The sequence below is a fragment of the Juglans microcarpa x Juglans regia genome, chromosome 2D (genome assembly GCF_004785595.1).
Source record: "Juglans microcarpa x Juglans regia isolate MS1-56 chromosome 2D, Jm3101_v1.0, whole genome shotgun sequence".
Classification (NCBI taxonomy): Eukaryota; Viridiplantae; Streptophyta; class Magnoliopsida; order Fagales; family Juglandaceae; genus Juglans; species Juglans microcarpa x Juglans regia.
The window spans coordinates 342,845-366,493 of NC_054596.1; the positions used below are offsets into that span (position 1 = coordinate 342,845).

The 23,649-nt window shown below is 34.7% G+C and overlaps 2 protein-coding genes and 1 long non-coding RNA gene across 4 annotated transcripts; 2 read left to right on the top strand and 1 right to left on the bottom strand.

The window, feature by feature from the left end:
• Positions 1 to 1,321: 1,321 nt before the first annotated feature.
• LOC121250314 lies at positions 1,322 to 21,844 on the top strand. Its single transcript, XR_005937758.1, has 3 exons — positions 1,322 to 1,489; positions 21,264 to 21,267; positions 21,363 to 21,844. It is a non-coding gene; the product is annotated as an uncharacterized LOC121250314 (long non-coding RNA).
• Positions 1,357 to 6,241, bottom strand: LOC121250311 (transcription factor ICE1-like). Of its 2 annotated transcripts, none has more exons than XM_041149409.1 (4): positions 4,825 to 6,241; positions 4,114 to 4,338; positions 3,177 to 3,347; positions 1,357 to 1,844 (listed from the first exon to the last, which is right to left on the bottom strand). In XM_041149409.1, exons 1-4 carry the CDS (start codon positions 5,944 to 5,946, stop codon positions 1,719 to 1,721), a joined length of 1,644 nt encoding a protein of 547 aa, XP_041005343.1. In that variant the 5' UTR covers positions 5,947 to 6,241; the 3' UTR covers positions 1,357 to 1,718. The 2 variants fall into 2 exon arrangements, with proteins under 2 accessions (XP_041005343.1, XP_041005344.1); XM_041149410.1 differs by having other exon boundaries at positions 1,357 to 1,802; positions 4,825 to 6,237.
• On the top strand, positions 14,521 to 19,768 carry LOC121250312. Its single transcript, XM_041149412.1, has 2 exons — positions 14,521 to 15,360; positions 18,865 to 19,768. Exons 1-2 carry the CDS (start codon positions 14,824 to 14,826, stop codon positions 19,576 to 19,578), a joined length of 1,251 nt encoding a protein of 416 aa, XP_041005346.1. The 5' UTR covers positions 14,521 to 14,823; the 3' UTR covers positions 19,579 to 19,768.
• Positions 21,845 to 23,649: the final 1,805 nt, after the last annotated feature.

Sequence of the window (23,649 nt, forward strand, 5' to 3'; positions counted from 1 at the left end):
TGTTAGATACTTAACTCAAAACTTACATGAGATTTGGTCCTTATATACCTACACAAATCAATTTTTATAACATAATAAATATTTATTTTTAAAAAAGCATATAATATTTGATTGTTCTATATATGTATTTTAATAAAAGATAATAAAATTATTATCAATATTGTTGTTATAAATATCAGATAAATAAATAAAGCAATTCATCATGTACGTGATGTACCACTCTTTTGTAGATTATATATACTAAGAGCATTTGCATAGGAATATCCAAATCCAAATGCAAAAGCTCAAATGGTTAATAAAACATGAAAACAGGTTGTATTGAATTATATAAGTGTAAAATCAAATGACTTTGAGCTACAGTGATTCAACTCCTTCATTCATATTTGACTTTATAATATAGTTCAACCAAATGCTTGTTTATTATTTTCTTCCAAATATTTGAAGTAGTTGTTTTTCCAGTCCAGCTTCTATACAAAGTGCATCAAGCCCAATAAAGAAATAAGTATTGACATGGAACAAAAAAATTAATAGTATAAAACATTAATATTTTCATATAGCTCTTAACTTAAAAAAAAATTAATAGAACAAAAAAATTGAAAAAAGAAATATTATTAAATTTATAATATTTTATTATTATTTTAACTAATAGATAGATAATCTAATGTGAGAATAAATTTTTAGTGAAATAACTAAATATAAAATTATATCATATTATGTAAATTTTATATTTATATATGTATAATCTAATGTTAGTGCTTTAAGAGGTGGAAGTCGTTGGGTAATTTTTTTTTTTTTTTTTTTGACAGAATAATGATTTAAATGCAAGTCGGGGAGTTGAATCCGATTGGGACCTCTCTGTGGGCGCGTAGATACTGGGGCCATTATTATAAATTTACCCTTGTTTTTGTGGCTGTAGGAGGGGCGGTGGTGGTGCATTCCCTGAGAGTGTTGCGTGGACACCACGCTGTAGACAAAATTATGCGGTGTGGTTACTGTTGTTTGAACTATAGATATTATATATGCGTTTTATTTATTAATGACTAATAAATAAATAAATAATAAGCTTACTCGCGAGTCATGTCCTCTTTTCTCTGCCGTATTAATTTAAAAAATAAAAACCTGTATTTATATATATGTAGTATATTACAATTAGATAAACAAGAATGAGTTGATTGCAAATTGACAGAAATTGAAGAAATCCCTGCAGCGGGATCAGCAACGCATTGTGGCCCACCACCATTGAATCATAATAATAACAATGTCACATGATCAACGGAATTCAATAACGAGGAGCTCAGACGCTATTGTAGAAAATAAATAAATAGAAAAGAGGAGGGAGATATTGGAGAGACAGAATGAAAGATTATAAAAAGCCATTTCGTTCTGTTTTTATCGTCTTTCATATAGATGCCAAAGATTTTATTCCCAAATATGATAAGACACTTGAGGCAAACACCACAACTTTGCCAAGCTTTGAAGCACGACTACAGTGTATATATATATATTCATTCTGCATTAAATATATAACCAGATCAAGCTTATAGCATTAGCTGACCGACTTTACTTGGGCATGTGCGCACCTTTACCAACAAGTTACAAGACCAGCGGGAGGTAAATGCATTTACAAACTAAACTACTCGAGGCACAGCAGTAAGGTAACAGCACTACAGTTAGTTCCTCCTCCATTGTAAGCGGCCGTATTTCACCAAGTACTAGAGTCACATCATACCATGGTAGCCTGCAGAATCCAAGAGTACTGCTTTGATCTGCTCCGGCAACACATCCTCTCCTTCCCTGCATTGCTGATGAACAGTGGACCAAAAGTAGTCAAGTCTTTGGTTGACCATAATATGACACGAGTCATATGACACAGCCATGAAGATGCAAAAATTAGACGAGCTAGCTGTCAAATAACTTTCTTTTTATACACCAGGGCCAGGGGGATGCCAAAAAAATGTTATTAAGCAAGAGAGATGCTGTGCTCACCGCTGCGAGCTCCTGCTGGTAATTTTTTATTTTTTTTTTATTTTTTATTTTTTACTTCATAATTAAGCAAATATTTTTTAATAATATTATGAATTTTTTTATTTTTTAAAAAATATTTAAAGATGTTAAAAAATTCATATAAAAAATACAAAACAATAAAAAAATACAAAATACATTAGCGGGAGCCCCCAGCGGGAGCTCCCAGCGGTGGGCGTAGTAGACCCACCCAGTAAGTAATTCATGTGAAGTCCAATGCATGTGGACATCCAGTTGCACTTTGCATGAAAATCAGAAAAAAAGACTTATCTCAGCCATGAGAGAGGGAAAAAAGCCATCATTACGGGGATTTTGTTTCACATCAACGAAGTTTGCTCCAATACAGAGGACAGAAAACTTTCGGCTCTGGACTACACCGGGGAATAAAAGCGCCGTTTGAATTATAGATGACATAATATCATTTTAGATAAATTAAATAAATTATTATTAAATTATTATTTTTTAAATTATTATTATTTTAATATTTGAAAAAAGTTAAATTATTTATTATATTTTATATAAAAATTTAAAAAAATTATAATAATGAAATGAATTGAAATCACTTGTCAATCTAAACGAGGCCAAAGGTCTAATTTTTTTTCTCAAATATCATTCAAAAACAAATATTTTTTAAATTTTAAGGCTTATTTAAATTCAGAACTGATCTCAACTCATCTCATTTCATCATTACAATTTTTTCAAATTCTCTCACAAAATATAATAAACAATTCAACTTTTTCAAAACTTAAAATAATATTAATATTAAAAAATAATATTATAATAATATTTTGTTCAACTTTTATTTCAACTCACTATCCAAACCTTATATAAATCTTTAACTTTTTCAAATTTCTAAACAAAACATAAATAACAATTCTAACTTTTTCAAATTATAAAATAAAAATAATATTAAAAAATTAACTTTCTTATATTTTTTATTTACCTTTTTTTTCTTTCATTTTTCAAAACTCAATAAAACATCTTATCTTACTACTATTTACAAATTTTTCATCAAATCTCATCGTCCAAACGAGGAAGTGAAAAAGATGCAAAACCAGCAACAAAAAAAATGTTTCGCGTGCTTCATAACTCAAAAGGTGAGTTGTGTAAAAACATTAAAACCTGAATTTTGGTATGAGAGAAATAGAGCATACCTCAGCTCGGAACACATCCAAAGCAAACCCATTGAAGCAACTAATGACAGCCTGCTGGATGTCCAACCCCAGGTTGTCCAGGGCCCTCATGGTGGAAAGCAAGAGACCTGGCCTGCGGGCACAAAACATGTGGATGTTGACAGCTCTTCCTTCCCTTACCCGAACTTCCACCTATAATATGCAAAACCAACTTGAAAATCAAACCAATGTCCTGAACTATCACAAAGAATGATTTGGTATGTATGAAAAACTCGATCTTCCGGCACATAAGGAGTAGAGTTTGTGTCTCGGATAAGGAAGTGCATATTATGGGGCCTACGGCATGCTCATGGGCATTCCCCAATTATGGTCTAATGTGTCTAATACGTGGTCTTTATAAATGGTGGCTTAGTCCCACCAATACATCCTAGTCTCAGTTCAAAGGGCAGAAGAAGGAAAAAAAATCTTGTCCATCCTATACACTGTCAAACTTAAGGCCCCCCCAATACTGGACCACGCAGTGTGTATTACAAAGTGATGGACAGCATTACATTGTAAATAGGCAGCAAATCATTTGACAATTTGTTTGCCCCAAGGGGAACAAACACATCAACGCATTTGCTGCTAAGATTTTGTTTGAATTTAGAAAATTCAAGTTCATATAATTATGTTAAATGTAAAATTGTGATCCCTGCGGGTCTTTACAAATGTGTTAGGACTCCACTTCTAAAGATTTTTCCATGTTGGCCAAACTGAATTGATGCAAGATAGAGCTGTATAGACACCAACAAACATTTTCAGTTCATTCATGTTTACGACTCAAAATCAACACAAATACTTGCATCCACATCCTTATGTAGGCGAGAGTTCACAGCACATTTACAAACTTACAAGCATAAAGCAATTGACTAAAAGCCTGAAAATGTCAAATTGGATGCACACTTCAAGAGAAATTTACCCTTGCATGCTGGCTTTTAGGGCTTGGCAAGGAGCCAGGACAAAGTTCTTCCTTGACACGACAGGGAAGTGTAGGTGGAGTTGGCGTTAAAGGGTGAAAGCTTGTAGAAGGTGGCAGCAAAGATCCCGGTGGGGATGACTCCAGCTCATTATGGAGATCATTGATCCTTTGCAGAAGCTCCTTTAAGTAGTCGATGGCATCCCCAAGTATCGAGGCTCTATCCATCTGTGAACAAATAAGGATATAATCTGGAGTATGAATTAACAAAGCCCGAAAAGCACCCAGATAATGACTGCCAAAGAACCTCAAATGCTATGCGGTTGGAGATGATAACTCAATTCAAAAATTTAAATTATAGTTTACTTCAAGTTTTCAACAGAATTTGAGATTTCTTTCTGTTATTTGGGAGAGACTGAGAGAGGATAAAGGGACCTCATTCTCAGCGCTTCGTGGCCGAAGACAGAATAACACTGTTTGACTTTAACAGGCTCTTTGAGAAATCATTCCAAATAATTAAACACAGACACAAACGACATTCAGACTACAGGTTCTTATTTCTCAATGCGAAATATTGGCCATCCTATAGAAAATGAAGTCATATGATAACTACTAACCAGTACATATGACTGAAATAGAAGGCAAGGTACTCAAACGAAGCAAAGTCCAAAATTATAATACCTCTCAAATTTAAAGGACAAGATCACTTTTTACCTTGCTAATTTTGGGTACAACAGACCTAAGCATGTAGAGCCTATCATTAAGCTTCTTCCTCCGCCGCCTCTCCGCCATCAGATTCTTCGCCGGAAGCCCCTTCTTCTTTCCCTTCTGATCCCTACTAGTGACAGTACTATTGGCATTAGAATTTCTTCCGCCATTCTTAACATCCTCCTCCTCCTCCTCCTTAACGCCACCTTCGAACTCATCCGAATCGTAATTTAAACTCGAAACGTCGAGGCTCGCTTCATCAACGTCGCCCGAAACGTCACTCTTCTTCGTGCTCCGAGTCTTCAAATTATCCGTGTCTTCGCTGAATCTCGAGCCCGAAACCTCCAAATTCCCTGACTTTTCAGCGCCTTGCCTAAGAGCCGCTCGCTTCTGAAACAAATTGGGTTGCGAACCCCCTTGAGGGAAGACCTCGAGCGGTCTCAGAACCTTTCCTCTGTTCAGATACAGAGCACTGCCTGAATTATCAAAACCCTCGAAACCCATGGGGTTAAACCCGCCACCGATTCCTGCGGCGGTGTCGGAGGCCGAACTCAATTTGGAAGCACCAATCTGTGGCTGAGAATCCAAGGTTGTGAAGCCCATCATGGCTGGGGAGTTCGAAGCAGCTGGGTTGAACAGGCCGAGAAGCCCGGTCTCGAGGCCCAAGTCGAAGGCATCGTCAAAAGGGTTGGAGCAAACGGCGTTGATAAGGGAAGAGAAGCAAGAATTGTTGGGCAAGAAGGGAGGCTGTGACTGTGAGGGGTCGAGGCCGAAAGCCTGTGACGGAGAACAGGAAGAGGACGAGTCCAAGGGCTGCAGAATAAGGTTATTGTTGTCGGTTGGGTTCGAGCAGAAGTTTATGTCTCTGACATCTTGCGGGTTTGGGAGGCCTGGGAGATGGTTATGGAGGTCCTGATAAGATGGGTTCAGGGCATTGTTGTTGATGTACCAGTCATTCTCGAGCATGGACTTGAAGGAAGAGAGAGGAAGAGCAAGACCCATATCGTCGTCCTTGTTGGGATCGCCTTCGTTGTTGGTTCTGGTCCACGTCGAGGCTGCGTCTTCTGCTTCTTCACCTCCTCCTCCTCCTTCGATCCAAACGACACCGTTCCTAGACCTCGGTAGCATCTTTCCCTGCGTTTCTCTTTTCAAGATCGAGATAGTCGGTGTTTGAGAGGTGGGTGAGAGGGAGAAAAGGGGCAGTGTCTTATTCTATGGATCAGAGTTCAGAGTTCAGAGAATCATTTTTAGAAGAAAGAGGGTGAGATGCGAAGTTTGAACGTCATGGAACTGTGATGCCGAAAATGAAACGAGTGGAGAGCGGCGTCTGCCTGTGTAGCGGGTTTTATCCAAGGTTGTCTGCTAGCTCTGACTCTATCTGCAGTAGTACTACTGCTGGCCGATGCGATCTCTCTGGTTCTTTTTTCTTTTCTTTTTTTTTTTCTTTTTTTAAATTAGTTTGCCTCTTTCCCTCCTTGATCCGTAGGAAGGGCCATTCATCTAGTCAATCTTCAATATAACTCCAACCCTGAGAGCATTACCTTTACTTGTCAAAAATCCTAGTTAGACATAAAATATAATTTATTTCTTTCCAAAACAGCTGTTTTGGATTAGTCAAAAGATAAATTAAAAATTTTGAGTTACAGTGTAAGATTCTTTTCCTTTACATGTAAAGTGTTACTGTTTACCAACCAAATGAATTTTTTATTTCAATTTAATCCAACAACCGTATTTTTATTTTTCATGTGCGAGTAAACACGTACTTGACATATAGCGATTGAATGAGAGTTATTGAATCTAGCAAGCAATAATTATAGTAAATAAGTAATAAATGATGAGGCTACAGAAACATGATATGTGTAATTAGATTGAGAAAAAAAATTAATTGAAAAATAATAATTTAAGTATCAAATTACATTATTAATATATATATAGTTAATGTAATTGTCAAATATGAAAAAAAAATTAAAAAAATTATTATTAAACAAATAATATTATATTATTATTTTGATAAATCTAATGATTAATCCAATATAGAGTTATGAATAGGAAAATTTTAGATTTATGAAAAACATGTATTTTTCATCAAATTTTGAAAATGATTTTAATGAAACTAATGTCAATTGAAATTGTTTATCATTTGGGTTGAATGCATTGTGTAAACACCTCTATGCGTGTGGTGTTTATTTTAAGAAAAAATTGTTAGTTACTATAATTACAAAAGAAATGATATTTATAGTCGTGTAATACGCAAGTACTATATAATCTCTTTAAAAAATTTGAGTAAATACGGAATCTACATAAAAAAAAAAATTAATTTTTTAATAGTGGACTCCACTCTCTTTCAATTTCAAAATGATTATACAATACTTATGCACTCTACGATTGTATATAACATTACCCTAATTATAAACACATCTTACGTACGTACGTGCATTGTGTGAACAATTTTAATGGCATGCATGATATTTTGTGGCACATCATTCATATTTTATAAATACCTAAATATTTTTCATCTCAAGATTGTAGAAGTCTTGTCTTTTAAATTGTTTTCCCTTCCTAATTCTATGATTGTTAGTTTGTAAAAAGAGATGGAAGAAATGATGAGATCGTGAGATAAATTAGTTATCAATAGCAATTAGCAGCTGGAAAAAAAAAAAAAAAAAAAACGATAGGTGAGATGTAAATATATGTTGCTTTCCTTAAATGAAATCACAAATAGAGACGATGGATTTTCTCAATATCATTCGATTTTACTGCATACTTGCATGCCTTATCTTGAGTGATGCATGAATTTATGTGAGACAGAGAGTAGTACTACTCATGGCGAGTTCGATGATCTAGCTAGGCCAGCCGGGACCAGAAGTAAAAATGCAAGAATGAATCGATAACTTTAATATATAATATTGTAATTATGTATCTACCGGCCGCCAATTGGAAAATATATATGCTAATGGTTTTTGTTTTATATTTATTTTTTATCATTCGATAATTTTAGGTTTGCTGGCTTTCATGTAAAAATTGCATGCTCAGAAAATTAACTAGATACATCAACTACTCATGAGGATCATATGCATGCACGGTTAATTAATTACTAGGACACTACTTTCAGATCATGCCACAAATTGATACTGCAACATTAATAATATATATATATATATATATATAGAGAGAGAGAGAGAGAGAGAGGTGCATGCATATATGCATGCTGTGGCCTAGAAAATAATGTAAAAGTTCCATTTGCCATTTACACCATATATTATATTATATATATATATATGTAAATATTATTATTGCAAAAGTAAGACTTTGGAATAAGTTTTCCAGAAGAAAACCCAAGTTTCTCGTGATACCTTTCCATTCACCGCACCTACTTTCCAATGAAACATGAATTCAAACTCCCATCCGGCCTGCTTTTGAATTCCCTCTCCTTCAGAGACGTCAAGCCAGCCTGCTTCCCCTCTTTCTCTCTATCTCTAAACCACCAGATTCCACAAAGTTCAAGATCATTTCTGCCAACAAAGGGCACAAGACCGAACTCATAGCCAGTAGCTTTCTTCTGTTGGTTTTCAGTCCTTTTCATCATGAATGACAAACTTAAGAGAGACCTTTAACTGACGGCCACAAGCAATATTTGTGTCATGTGTATCTATATATGCATCGTTTTTAGAGTGATGAAGTTCCAAAGTTTCACAAAGCCACCGAACTGGCTGCGGTTGCGTTGTCAAACCTAAATTTACAGACAAAAGTTAGTGTTGATACTGTTGGAGCATTGACATTAGTTTCATCAAAATCATATTTAAAATTTAATGAAAAGTATATATTTTTCATAAATCTAAAATCTTCCTAACCATAACTCTATATTGGATTAGTCAAAATAATTAGGGATGCTACCCACCCCCCCTTGGGCATGTGTGAGAATTTGTTCCCCGCAATCTGCCCCCATCCATGCTGTGGTGAGGTACCCCGTCCGCTACACGGGATGTAGGGGTGGACCTTCATCCATCCACCCCCTACCCCAACTGAGTCTTTAGCCTAATTCAGTTATCTGGGTCCAAAATGGTCGAGAAACATATTCAAACCTGTTTTTGGGTCATTTTGGGTTCATAATTTAATTAAAAAAATAAATATATTTAAAAATTGAAAACCAAAAAAAATTATATAGATAGAACTATTAATTATATACTAAGTTTCAACTAATACTATTAATACTCTCCTCCTCGACGTTGACTTCTTCATAATCAAGAACATCCGTAATATGAATTGGAGTCTCTGTGATCCAATTCTACTTGCAAATCAAACTTAAAACATTTTCCCACCAACAACTCGAAAATGTAACTCGTCCATGATAATCATAAGAGCTAGGTGTCTCCTACACTCATCGAGGTCATACTTAGTATACCTCATCGACGTTGCACCCCCACTACTCCCATCTCACCATTTTTTTAAGTCCAATCTCTGGCCTAGATTGATTTTTCTCTTATAATGATCTTAATATAATTAAGCTTTTTTTGTATTGTTCTTCTAAGTATACCTTTAACTGTAAGGTATCATTTTTCCAATAGTGGCATTCATAAATTTTACCACAGTGGTTACGTTTTACTTGAGAGTTATTGGGATCACCACCCTTTAGTTTGGTGAAGTGAGATCAAACTATAGAAGCGGGTTTCTTGGTGGGCTTGGGGGTGGGACAAGGTGTTGCGGCATGATAGGGTAAGGGTACCCTGGGTAGAGGGACTCCCACTAGAATCTGCCGGATATTCCATGAACTCGACAATGACAATAAATCTGAATTATAGTAAATATGTCAAACAATGAAGATCCAACCAAGTTCCATACATTACAAATGAACATTCACAAACATGCAATACAAAACAAAATTTTCAGCTTTTCTATTCTTTTGACCCGAAATTCCTTCCACCACCAATTCATTTCAGAAAAACTTTGGGAAAAAAAATTATTTCTAACAAAAAAAGAAAAAGAAAAGAAAAGGTTCCCTTTTCAATTTTGTACGTTTTGAAAAAATCAAAAATCTTATGAAAGAGTACCTATATATTACTCTTAAAAGGTAATATCCCATCAAGGATTAAGTGGTAAAGAAAATTGAGGATTTTTTTTACAATTTAGTTCATATAGTTTTATTTGATTTTATGCACACCGAAAGCCTAAAAAATAAACTTCAAATTCTCAAACAATAAACTTCAAATGGTCTCTAACTCTTTATGCGTGTAGAAACTCTAAAAAATTTCAATCAAAGTTCAAACAATTCACATGCACATTCATTTTTCACAGCACACAATTCACAATCTTATTCTCATTTAATCTCATCCTCCATCATCCATATTGCATAAATTTAAAAAAAAAAAAAATAGATGAGATTAAGAGAAATCAGCCTTACTTTTATTGTGACAAATTAAAATTACAATAATATCATTATCAAAATGATACTTTTTTTTTTTAATGAAGGGTTTGTACCTGCAATCCTCAAATGGACACTGTAAATAGAATTTCTCTTTTTTATCTATAAATAAATCAAAACCAAACCCACTGTGCAGGATAAAGGTTAGTGCATATAAAAGCTCTCTTGTACGTAGTGTAGGTAGGCAAGTTGGGAAAAACAAATTTGGGTCACTTATGTTTATGTATAGCGGGGTAAGGTCATTAATATTAGCGTACGTTGCACTCGCGATCCATATTAAAATGTAGCTAACTTTTTATTTTTATTTTTGTACTAACTATTGGATCAATTCTTATTTATTTGAAAAACTCTACTTTCAACCGAGCTAGAGAACTCCATGCAACCAACACTCCTTTTGATGAAAAATTTTATTTTTTTAATATTTTTCTCCTCATCATTTCGTTCCCTCTCTCTTTCTCTATCAAATTTTTTCGGACCTTCTTCTTCCTCCCTCTACATTTCTCTCCTCTGCATATCGCAAACATTTTTTAAACTTATCACTCCCAGATGCAATCCCTCTTCAATAAAAACATTTCTAACCCTCTTCAATCAAAACTTTCTGAAATTGAACAGTATGCTAGTGTACTTCATGGCTCAAGTTTTGAAAAACCTTTTGAAGAATAAGACATTCCAACCTCATTGCATAACTTTAATACTTTTAACATTGCAAAGGAATGGGAGAGCATGTTCATTGAGGCCCAGTAATGTTCATTGCTGATATTCCAGCCATTTTAGACTTCTTCCTTCTTTCTTCTTCTAGTCTGATAGTCTTCTCGATTTTCTTCCCCTAATATATTTAGGTGTTTAGAAGGAAAAAAAATATTAAACTAGGGCTGCAAACGAACAGAGCTGCTCGTGAACAGCTTGGGCTCGATTCAGATTCGGTTCATTTGATAAATGGGTTGTTCGTGATCACTAATATTGGTTCGAATATTAAACGAGCTAAACTCGTATAATCTTGCCTCGACTCAGTGTAAGCTCGTGAACAAAATTCGTATAAACTCGATTTGATTCGTTATGGGCTCGTCACAATACTCGTAATATTTCTATATATATTATATTATTTATTTAATTGCTAAGGTTATGGTATATTTTATTTTAATGTCTTTTATTTATTTTATTTTAGTCTTTTGAGTTTGGGCTTTTTGTAGTTGATTTATAGTGTTTTATTTATTTTGGACTGTGTGTGTGAAATTGATGTCTAGCCCGTTTCAAGTAAGGGCCCAGCCCCTTTTGATTAAATTATGCGTTTTGACCATGATAAAACCTAGAACCCCTTCTTATTTCTTTTCTTCTTCAATGCGCCGTCCCCACCCCCCCAGCCTTCCTCTCCTCTTTCTTGTTTCGTCTTCTTTCTTCTTTCTTTTTTCTTCTTTCTTTCTTTTTCCTGCTGTAGAGAATCTGCACACCGCCGCACCTCCTCTGCGTCGTCGTCCACCTCGCGCCACTGCCAGTACGCCTCGTCCTCTTCCATCTCCCTGCAGCTCTCTCTCTCCTCTGCATCTGTGTGCTGATGTCGGTATCTCCCTCCACCATTGAACCCATGCCATGAAACTTGAAACAAATATTTAAGTCGTGAAGTCTAGACAGAATCGAGTAGCTCGAGTTCGTATAAGCTCGTTTATTTTTTGTATTCAAGTTCGAGCCGAGCTCGATCTTAATATATTTTAGGCGAGCCGAGCTCGATCAGAAATCTCTAATATTTTTCGAGCTCGAGTCGAGTTTGAGCAGATATATATGTTAATCGAGCTCACGACCCTAGTTTGAATTCGACTCGACTCGGTTCGTTTACAGCCCTAATTGCAGTCTAATAATGTTCATTGTTGATATTCCAGCCACCAGTGTAACGGTTAAACCCGTCAAGAGGGTCCTTCTTGAGTGTCCTCGTCTCAGCCAATATCAGAAACGAGTTCCCTATAGTCTTCTTCGCAACAGACTTCTTTGTGTTCCAATACACCACCCCACAATATTCTTTCTCAACAAAAATCTCTATAACGTCCCAAACCACGTACATATAAAAAACAGAGTCACATTTACAAAAAAAATTGTTGTAAAAAAGAAATACAGGTTTCAGGAAACAAAAAATGAAATAATTAACATTAACATTAAGGGCTCGTTTGTTTTAAGAGATAAGATGAGATAAGATAAAATTAAAGTTAAAAAGTTGAATAAAATATTATTAGAATATATTTTTAATATTATTTTTATTTTGAGATTTGAAAAAGTTGAATTATTTATTTTATTTTATATGAAGATTTAAGAAAGTTATAATGATAAAGTGAGATAAGATGAGATGCTTCATGAAAATAAACGAGCCCTAAAATCACCTAGACTACGTAGCGTGCGGTGAATTCGAGAGCTTGCAAAAGCTAAAGAGATGAAGAGGAAGACATATAAAGAAAGAAGAAAAAAAAACGAAGAGTTTGGTCTCAGACATTACATGGTGGCTTCGCTTCTGCTTCTTGAGTCTAGAGACACTTTGATTTTTCAAAGAAGAGAGAGAGAGAGTGTGTGTGACAGTAATTTAGCTGAGATCTTAAATTTTGTCAGAGCCACATCATCCGATTACACACAATTTTACAAGGTAGTTGTACATAGCATAACTGTATTTATTTATACTTCTCTCCCAATCAATTAAAATATAAATCCATCGTACAACAGCTATACCGATTCAAATTAGGACACCATACTTTCCTTTCAGCTCATGACGTTGGGCTAGACATCCAAAAATCTAGGACATATGCTTTTGGATCTCTCATCTCATTTCACATATGGTCTATTGAATACGGGACTCTTCCCTTGATATGGACACTGTAGTAGTATTTATAAAAATATTTTTATTGTAAAATAAATATAATATATTACATAAAATTATATCAATTTAAAAATTTTTTTGTGACTGTAGCATTTTTATGAAGTAGTTAATAGCACTGTGAGTTTGTGATTACCATTATTATTTTTTTGTAGTGACGAATTTAAAATATGAGAGAGATGCATATAAATTAAATTTTATAATATTTATAATTATTCAAATAAGTTTTTATAGACAACAGAAAACTTTAAAAACAACGCCTACAATTTAACTAAAACTCGTTGTAAAAGCATCCTCATTAGATTATGTAAATACAAAATCATAATTTGCATAATATCCCATGATTTTGCATTTTACTATTTCATTCAAAACCTATTTACACATTAAATTTTTTATCTATTAGTCAAAATAATAATTTAATAATATTCTTTCCTTCTTTTTAATATTTTACAATTCTATCAATTATATGTTAATTAATAATCAAATTATAATTAACATATAATTAGTAGAGACAAACAGTAAAATTTCTAACAAAAGAAGATAGAGACAAATTGTAAAAATCTTAATTATAATTAACATATGATTTGTAGAGACAAATGGTAAAATTCCTAACAAAAGAAGATAGAGACAAATTGTAAAAATCTTAATTATAATCAACATATAATTGGTAGATACAAACGGTACAAATCCTAATTAATAAGTAAAAGAAGCACGAGAGAGGTAGCCTTTTGAAAGGAAATTGGAGAAAAACAATAAAAGCGCAAAGAGAGAGAGTGTTTACGAGAGAATAAATAATTTTTTAATACTTTTGGTCTGGCTACAGTAAACACATATGATTCAAGTACTTATTTTACTGTAGTTAAAAATTATTTTTATTTATATTTGTATAATCCAATGCAGCACATTTTCATGTTCTATTAGCCAAACTTTACATTTTAAGAGCATATGTAAAGCTATCATGTTTTCTCAATTAACATCAATCTATATCACTATTTTTTTTTTTTAAATATCCACCCATGAAAAATAGCATATTCATCCTAAAATGAGTAATGTTATAACTAATGATACGATATGTAAATGTTATGTAATCGTTTTAAAAAAGAGTGAGATTTATTATTAAAAAATTAATTTTTTTATGTGGGTTTCATATTTATGAGTTCTGCTACATGTAATATTTTTACATACACTTTGCGCACTTCATTAATGTAATTGATTAAAGTAATTATTTTATATTAAAAAAAGTGACGCAACCAATCACATTAGTGGAATATGTAAAAATAACTGTATATAAAATTTTTAAATATTTATTCACTTTTTTTAAAATAATTACATGATACTTACGCATTACACAATTATAAAAATCATTTATTTCCTAATATATATATATATATATATATATATATATATTATTATATAGGGTCGTAACACACCCTCGCTAATGACCATCTACATTTCCGTTGAAAACCCACGTGTCAATTCGATCTCACACAGTAGTGCTCTTCCTCCTCCTCAAAACCCTAGCTGCGCCATCAGCTACCACATTCTATTCAAGACCCACATTTTTCCATGTAAAAAAAAAAAAAAAAAAGAAGAAAAAAAAACAATACAATTTCAGCATTTTCTTTACAATGCTTTACATTTCTAACACCAGCCATTTAGATCCAAACTTGACCGCGCGTTTGGGATCTATACGGTTCCTGCATTGACAACACCATATCCTTTAGCTCCTCCTGTAATGGGCTCCACCCACTCCGTACCTGCAGTCGAAGATGAAGATGATGAAGACCAAGAAGAAGATGATGACAATGTCGAACCTGATAGGCGACATATGGATAAACGCCTGGTGAAGAAGCTTCTCGAACAGGAGCCCGAGATGCTCCCCTGCCACGCGTCCGCATCCCCGCTTTCCCCGCAGCTCTCCTCCCTCGGGACCCCGCGGATCGGGCCTTCCATCAAGGTGTGGGACCCGTACAATGTTCTGGCTCCACCCCCTCCTCTCCCGCCTCCTCCCCCGGTGTTCTCCGCCGCGGATGCCATCCTTGAAGACGATCGAACTGTCGTGGAGGTGTTTCTGATCAGCCATGGAGAGTGCGAGCTGAACCTAACTCCCGATTTGGTGGGAGGGAGGTGCCCCGAGGCATCGCTGACGGCGACTGGGAAACGGCAGGCCAGGGCCTTGGCGGTGTTCTTGAACTCTCAACGGGTGAGGTTCCACGCTGTTTATTCTTCGCCGTTGAATCGGTCTCGGTCAATGGCGGTTTCGGTCTGTCAAGTAAGTTCAAATTATGCCTTCATTTATCCATGTAAACCAACAGTTTTACTCTGGTTTTTGGATCACTCATGGAAAGATTATCAACTGGTCTAAAACTTTGCGAAATGGATGACATTAAGGTTCGTAAAAGTTTTCTTTGTTAGTTTAAATTTAAAGCATTTGTTGAACTGTAAGAAATTGTGAGCACGATAAGTTTGGTTACATTTGAGAATGTGCTGTAGACTATTACTTAGACAAGGTTAAAACTAACTTCAATTATGAGATGTATATGTAAGCTTATGCACCGAAAATTAGTTCCCTTTAACCTCTCCCTCTCCCTCTCTCTCTCTCAATTTATGAAACTTTCATAAATATTGAACTCACTCGAGGGGCTTGATAGAATTTGTCTTCCTTTCGCTAGTTTAGTAGTGATTTCTATGTACTTTTTAAAATCATTTTGGATTGCTCATAAAAAAATCACTTTGTAGTTGCAGAAGTTGAAAGGGGAGAAGGGAGGGGCTCCATGTTATTTGCATGGCTTGTCATGTATCGTCATTCAATTTAATGATGACTCGTTGGATCTTATTATAAAGCATTTCATTGTGAGACATGGCACTAAATGGAGTGTAGTGTTGGACTAGGACGAATAGAAGATGCTCAGCTCGGCTTCTAATAAACACTGTTTGGTATGACTTGCGTACACAAAAGCTTGTACCAACTCCTTTTTACTCGACTGTGTTTGAGATGAATTCCCTCTAATGATTAAACAACTCATCTGAGGTTATAGTTTACATTTCCTCGTGCGGCATTTGGTGCTCTTTAGATGTTAATCTCATCCCAAGTCAACACTGCTTATAAAGAGCTGCTATATCATGAGACTAGTATGTTGTTTCTAAATCACCAAGGAGGCCACCTGAAATTTTGCCAGTAGTTTCTGCTATATGTTTTTATGACGAATAGAACCTTTAACTGTCTGGCCCTAATTGCAGGAGTATTCAAATTATAAAATAACGTTGATAAGAATTTGACAGTTCAAAATCATACTTTGGTTGCACCTCTTTGCGCTTTTTATAAAATGCATTGATTATAAAGGTCAATGCATGGATCATTTATTATTACATTGTGAGCTGACTAGGGTTTTATGGTATGAAGTGTTTAATAGAAGTGGCATGGCTTGGGTGATGCTTAGGAGGGTGGTGGATCTTTTTGTTTGCTGGAGAGGTTTAAGGGTAATTTGCAAATTGCTGTTGTTTGGGATATGATCCCTTTATGCTTAATGTGGTGTATTTGGGATGAGAGGAATGGTCGATGCTTTGAAGATGAGAACGCTCGGTGGATGAACTTAGACGTTTTCTCTTTAATACCTTATTTCAATGAGCTTCGACTATTGTGTTTAATGGAACTAGAATCCACGATTTCCTTGTTGCCTTTTCTAGTTCCTAACTTGTAACTGGGTTCAGTTTTTGTATACTTCCTGTGTACTTGGCTTTGCCTTGCTACTTGTCTCAATAAAATTTCTTATTCACAAAAACAAAGGTCCAAATCTGACCTTGAGATATATGTACCCTATATATCCCATTCATGGTGTTCTGTGCCATTGTTTATTAAGAAAATAGTTTCAGTTCAAAGTAGGGGTGTCGATATGTGACACAACTCATGAACCCAACACGAACACGACACGAAATTAGCGGGTTTGAGTTTGATGTTAACGGGTTTAGGTCAAAACGGGTTGACCCTTTAAGACACGATTTATAAACGGGTCAATAATGAGTCAACCTGTTTAACACGAAATAAACCCGTTTTGACCCATTTAGAATTTATTTCAAAATTAAAATTTTATTATTGTTTAAGTTGTAATATTGGTATTTCTCAGGACGCTTATGTTTTAATTGTTGAGATTGTAATTTTAGACCTATGCTCATATTTGTTATTGTATGGTTTGTAATATTGGTTTTATTATATATTAAAATTTGAAAAATATTGACATATATATTTTAAGATATTGTGATTATTAATAAATATAAATTTTAACTTTTATGTAAAATTATATTAATCAGGTCAAATGATTTATGCGTTTTAGTCCAACCCATTTACATGAAACAAACGGGTTTAAATGAGTTGTGTCGTGTTAACATATTTCTAATTAATTATTAAATGAGTCAAAACGGGTAACACGACATGACCAATTATCTAAATGGATTGGGTTAGGGTTTAGAAGTTTGACACGTTTAGCTTAACGGGTGGAGTTCGGGTTAACCTATATAGTCGAATGTTCATGACTTGACACGACACAAATACGACCTGAAAACACGATTTGTTATCCCTAGTTCAAATTGAGAGAGCCATAAGAGCATAAAAAGTTCATGATGCACTAGCTGATTATGATGATGATTGCCTATTCAGATGTAGATTCATGTTTGAAAATATTAACCGATCATATTTTTCTTACCCTAGGTCTCAAATCTATATTCTCTACAATGATTTTTTGATTGTGTCCAAGGACTAAAGCCAAAGCCAGTTATAAAAAAGAACCATGTTGAGATGCTTTAGAACGTATCATGGTAAAAAATATTAAGACGAGATATGAAAATTGATGGCAAAGGTGCATAAAAATAACCTGTGTCTCATGAATTAAATATATTAGAGCAGAACTGATGCGGTGAAATTTTATAAGAGTATTGGGTGATCATAATACTGGTGAAGTTCAAGGGAGTGATGAACATAGTGCTGTAAAGGCAGTTATGGCATGTGGTGTTTCATGCTAGGCAGTTGAGCAACTTGTTGTAGGGTGTAGCTGTACGGAGGATGTTGAGATGAATAAGAGCCAAGCACGGCACCTATCATAAAAAAAAAAAAAAAAAAAAAAAAGAGCCATGAACAAATAAATAGAATATGAAATGAATGAATGCATTTGTTGAGAAAGGTGGATATAATATGTTGGAATATGTCTGAAATTTAAGGTCATTCACTAAGCTATTTCGTACAACCAGTAAGGAATGATTTTGAAAATACTGATATGGTGTGGTTGAGGTAAAAGAGAATGTGGTTAAAGGCAACAATGGAAGAGAGTAGCAAAGGTTATGGCCTTTGGATAAAGCTAAATGGCAGGCTAAGATCTATATAGCCGACTCCAAGTAGTTGAGGTTTAAGGCATCATGGAGTTAGTCAATCTTGTTAATAGGATGAATCTATCACTGCTTTTTATATATCATTCAGAATTACAGTCGTTTTTAGAATAATTTCTATTCTACTTTATTGTTTATGATTATGTAATAATACGTCTCTTAACTACCACTTACTTCCTATGTATACTTTCTGTGTAGGGTAACATTCTAATTATGACTTATTAAAATTCTTATCTTATTTAAAAATAAAAATACTAATTTCTTATGGATTTAACATCAATTATGAGATAAACTAGGATATTTGTTGTATGATCTGGAGAACTTGAGTTTTTAGTATCTTTTATTTTTCCTGCATCTTTATTTTCAATCGAACAATTTGCCTATTGTTGCAATCATGCAGGAAATGAATTTTGCAGAGGAACAGATAAAATCCTCAGATGCATTGGTGGAGATGAGTCAGGGGCACTGGGAGGGCTGCCTTCGGTCAGAAATATACACACCTGAAACTTTGGACCTCATTGACAGATTTCAGCCTGATTTCTCTGCACCATCTGGAGAATCACTTCGGCAAGTGGAATTCCGGATGGTTGAATTCCTAAATGGGAGGGTCCTGGAATTGCGTGAAAAGTTGAGATCAGGTTTTTCCATGCACCATCATAATGAGAGTCAAGGGTTTTCACACCACATGTCTCATACTTCAACCAATTCGATTCATGACCGAGATGGGCCTTCCCTCCCACCACCCCACTGGGATTTGCTTAACAGGCACCGACAAGGGCTTTCAAAGAAGAAGTCTGGTAAGAGCAGGCTACAATTTGTAACAACCGGAGATCATGAGGCTGAGGATGAAATATCCCCTCAGGATATCAGCCACCAAAGTTCCCTACAAGATTCAAATGACCAGACCTCCTCATCCTGTATCGCGTATTGCATGGGTGTTTTCACTCATTCAGTGCCAATTAAGTGTCTCCTCACAGGCCTCCTTGGGTGCAGCCCAATAATGTCACCTAAGATATGCATAGAAGATTCTTCTGTGTCAGTGTTGCAGCACTCACGGAAAGCCGGTTGGCAGATAAAAAGGTTGAATGACACTGCGCATCTTAGGCTTCTTTAGTTGTAGAATTTTGCTTGCAATGGAATTTTCTGATGGTAAAATTGATGTGTTAATTAATTATTGGCCAAATTCTTGCATTATTATGATTTATGGACTGAACTTGTATGTTCATGATTCCGCATGACTTGTCTCATCTTGTAATCTTCAATATATTTATATCTTGATTCAACTCCAATAGAACTTTTCTTGTTATATTGTTGAGTGAGATGTCATGGAATTTCCTTTATTGGCGTTTCAGAATTAAGTAAAGCTGGACGAACTTTTATCATTTTTTCTGATAAATGCAATGCCGCCGGAGCCCGAGCTATGTTCTGGAAATACCGTCGGATTAAGCAATTTTGATTAGAACAATTTTAATAGAGTTGAGGAATGCCAAGGGCAAGGGCACCCCATGCCAAAGCTCAAGCAATGTTAGATCCCGATTAGTTTTGCAGTCCATAGTTTGTTTCAGATCGCAGTATATATGTAGACCCTTAGATTTGAGCCGATTTCGACTTCTAATAAATTCTTCTTCTTTTATTTATTTATTAAATTTTAACTTATTATGGGGTCTAGAATTTCATATCGGACTCCTGGTCATAAGCTTGTTGGAATTCAGCTTCAAAGTTAAGATTAATCGCCATTCCATTCCAAGGATGTCTAAACACCTTGGAAATTGATAAATTAATACTCAACCCCTCCCACAACAATCCAACTTTGACAAGTTTTTTTTTACCCCAAAATCTGAAGTTAGATAAAATCCTAATCATGGCTACCTAACCAGTAATAGCGGGTAGTACCGAAAACAGCTGGATCACATGGGCTAGGGTACGTTGCTGAATCATGATGACCCCTTTTGTCTAATGTTCCATACCTAAGTGCATGTGAAAAGGCCACTATTTTCTGAAAGCATTATCCCATCCCCTGTATTGATTCATTCCTCCTTCGACCACGTACTATAATAGAATTTGTCCTGCTCCTAACAGCACCAGACAAAATCGAGAGAGACCAAAAACTGAAACAAGAAAACACAGCAGAAGTTAACCTGTCACTATCCATCCCGTGACATGCACAAAATTAAGTTAATTAACAGTCACAAGGATGCAAAGGAGCAGTACTTATCCCTTCCCCATTATGACCACATCCTCACCACTATATATTTTTATCTGCCTTGGTTTTTTTTTTTTGGGCTAAAATCCTCAACTTCCATGGCTACTATCACCAACTTCTTTGCTGCTCTGTCTGTCGCCATCATCTTTGCCATTTCACATGCTCCAAGTTCGACAAGCGAGCCTACAATTTCAGCTTCTCCATCTGTTCTACCGTATGTAACGGCACCCAATATGTCCTCATTTTTCCCTTCTCCGAGTGCTCAAAGGCCTCCAAATTCTGCCACTCCACCTAATTCAGAGACACTTGCGCCAGTACCAAGCTCAGGCGAGTTTGTGGGGAAAAGCTCCTCCGATTCTACTAGGCTTGACAGTGGCATCCTCATTTCAGGTTTTGGGCTTGTTAGTATGTTCGTGACAAGACTAATCTTTGTCGATTAAGCATATAACTTGTGTATTTTCATATTGAGATATCCACAGGGCTTGTGATTTGTTATTACCTCGCATTTCCTCTACTAGTCATTTGGATGGGTTTTAGGCTCCCTTTTTCTTGGATTTTTTAGCCCCCAAAAAGCTCCTCATTTTTATCCACCTTAGATATGTTAAACCATTTTTGTTTTGTTTTTAATCTAGGCGAATATAAATATAAAATGGGATGTGATCAAGTCATATAGGACATGCGCGTATACGTGTGAGTATATATATATATATATATATATATATATATATATATATTTATGGGTAAATAAGATTTTATTGATCATAAAGATAGGTAAAAGCCCAAGTACACAGATCATGGACAAAAGCAATGCCTAGAGTGATGTTCTAATAATATAAGAAATTCATGAATGTTGGAGCCATTAAAATCAATTACAATATACTATTGGAACAAAGAGTTAAAAAAGAAAGTTTTGAGTTTATTCATCGACCGCTCACAATCTTTAAAATTCTCTCGTTCCTCACCCTCAAAAGACACCACTATAGACAGATCGAAAGCATTTTCCAAATTGCGATAATCTGAAAGGTGCCTTGTAGTCCTCTCTATGAAGCTAAGAGGTTGACCACCCTTCTTGACACTACTCAAACTACACTCACCCTAGAAGAAAGTCATTTCACAAAGTTGTGGCAATCTTACAATATATTAGTACATCATCAATGAATTCTCAACTCTTTTTATACAAACATGTTGGTGAAATCGACCTGCATAATTTATTGGCCCATTAAAAAAAAATCCGGTAAGAGAAATAGTTTGAACGACGAAAAAACACTAACAGACTCAGAATTAAAAGGCCAACGTTACCAACTAATAAGGCTTCAAGCCAAATTAAAACCCAAAGTAACGGCAATTTAATTAGAAACCAACGTTAAACCAAAATGTTCGGCTACTGGCAAATCAAGAGAATAAATGCAAGCTTAAAAACGTTCAAGCAATAAATCTCATAAATCCTAATAATTATTTTAAAAAATATCAACATCCTCCCACTATTTTTTAAAATAATATGAATAATAATATAAGAGAGATTTCCAGAAAAATAAGGATTATAATACATCATGAAGGTGTGCTTGTATTGAACTATCACTTAGTGAAATAATAATCTTTACTCCAGAGTCAGTAGTGATCTCAGACTTAAACTATAACTGCTTAAGGGAAATAAATAATTATTACTTACATATAAAAATCCAAGTGTTGACATGAGCTTTATTAGCTAGCACATTACAGCCTTGTGCTCATCCCGGTTTTATGAGTGTATTTGAGAATAAACCCAAATCTCATAGAGAGCGGCCCCACTCTCACACTCACATAGGTGAAATCTGTCAAGAGTGTTCCTGTAATTCTTACATCCTACTCATAAAAGCTACAGAATTTCATTAAGAGTTTCTTTAAAAAAACTCATCCTCCACAACATTACAGGATAAATGCACTAATATCATAGAAATGAGAAATAAAATAAATAGTGCATTTCTTACGACCATCATATGATTCGTTTTTTCCATTGAACTCAGTTCTCAGGATTTCTGGTCTTCGAGTTGGATATCCTCATACATGACTCTTGAATTATGGGTTTTAATCTCATTCCCCTCGATGTATTCCAGATCATTTATCTTGTCAAAACTTTGTTTAATGGATCCACATTAATAACACTATCAATAAGAAAAAAATCTCACAGTATTGTATTTTTTCTTCTAAAGGATCTGGATTTACCATTATACTAAGGGTCTTGTACTCTACCAATTATAGTAGTACTATCACAATAAATTAATTGATTTTTTCCATAAAAGAATAAATCTCTCAACAAAATTGCTTCTTTCTTGAAGCCAAAGCAATTTAACTCCATAGTTGACTTAAGAAAAAATACGGCAGCGCCAAAACATGCAATAAAGCACTAAAATTTTAAAACGGCTTGATAGAAAAAATAATACATGCATCCAAAATCACCTCAGGATAAATATATTAAAGTCTGGACGTTGAAAGGCTTACGGTTATGGTACCAATGCCAAAATTAATACCAAACGTTTCTTGAACAAACCAAATGGCAACTAATAAAATAGACGCATCTCATGTAGTACTGGAAAAGTTTTCCGTAAACGTATATTAGCTACCAAGGAGTTCACCAATTATGACTTTATCCCAAAAACTCAAAAGAATTGAAGGAAGAAAATAAAAATAAAAACGTTAGAGCCAAGTGTTTAAAAAAATATATTATTTTCTAAAAACTTGACCCCCACTAATTTTTGGATTTAAACAGAAATTTTCTTTTCATAAAAAAAAAAACATCTTACTCAAAAATCACTTTAATCCAAAATGAAGAAAAATAAACTGCTATTTTTTATTCAAAATCTGAGAAATACAAGTGTGCCAAAATATTTAAAAAATAATACACATAAAAAGAAACATACTATGCTTTATTCTCAATATTCAATTTAAACATCCCATCACAAGCATATTCTTTGCCCACAAAAATTCCATTTTTTGTAATAACAT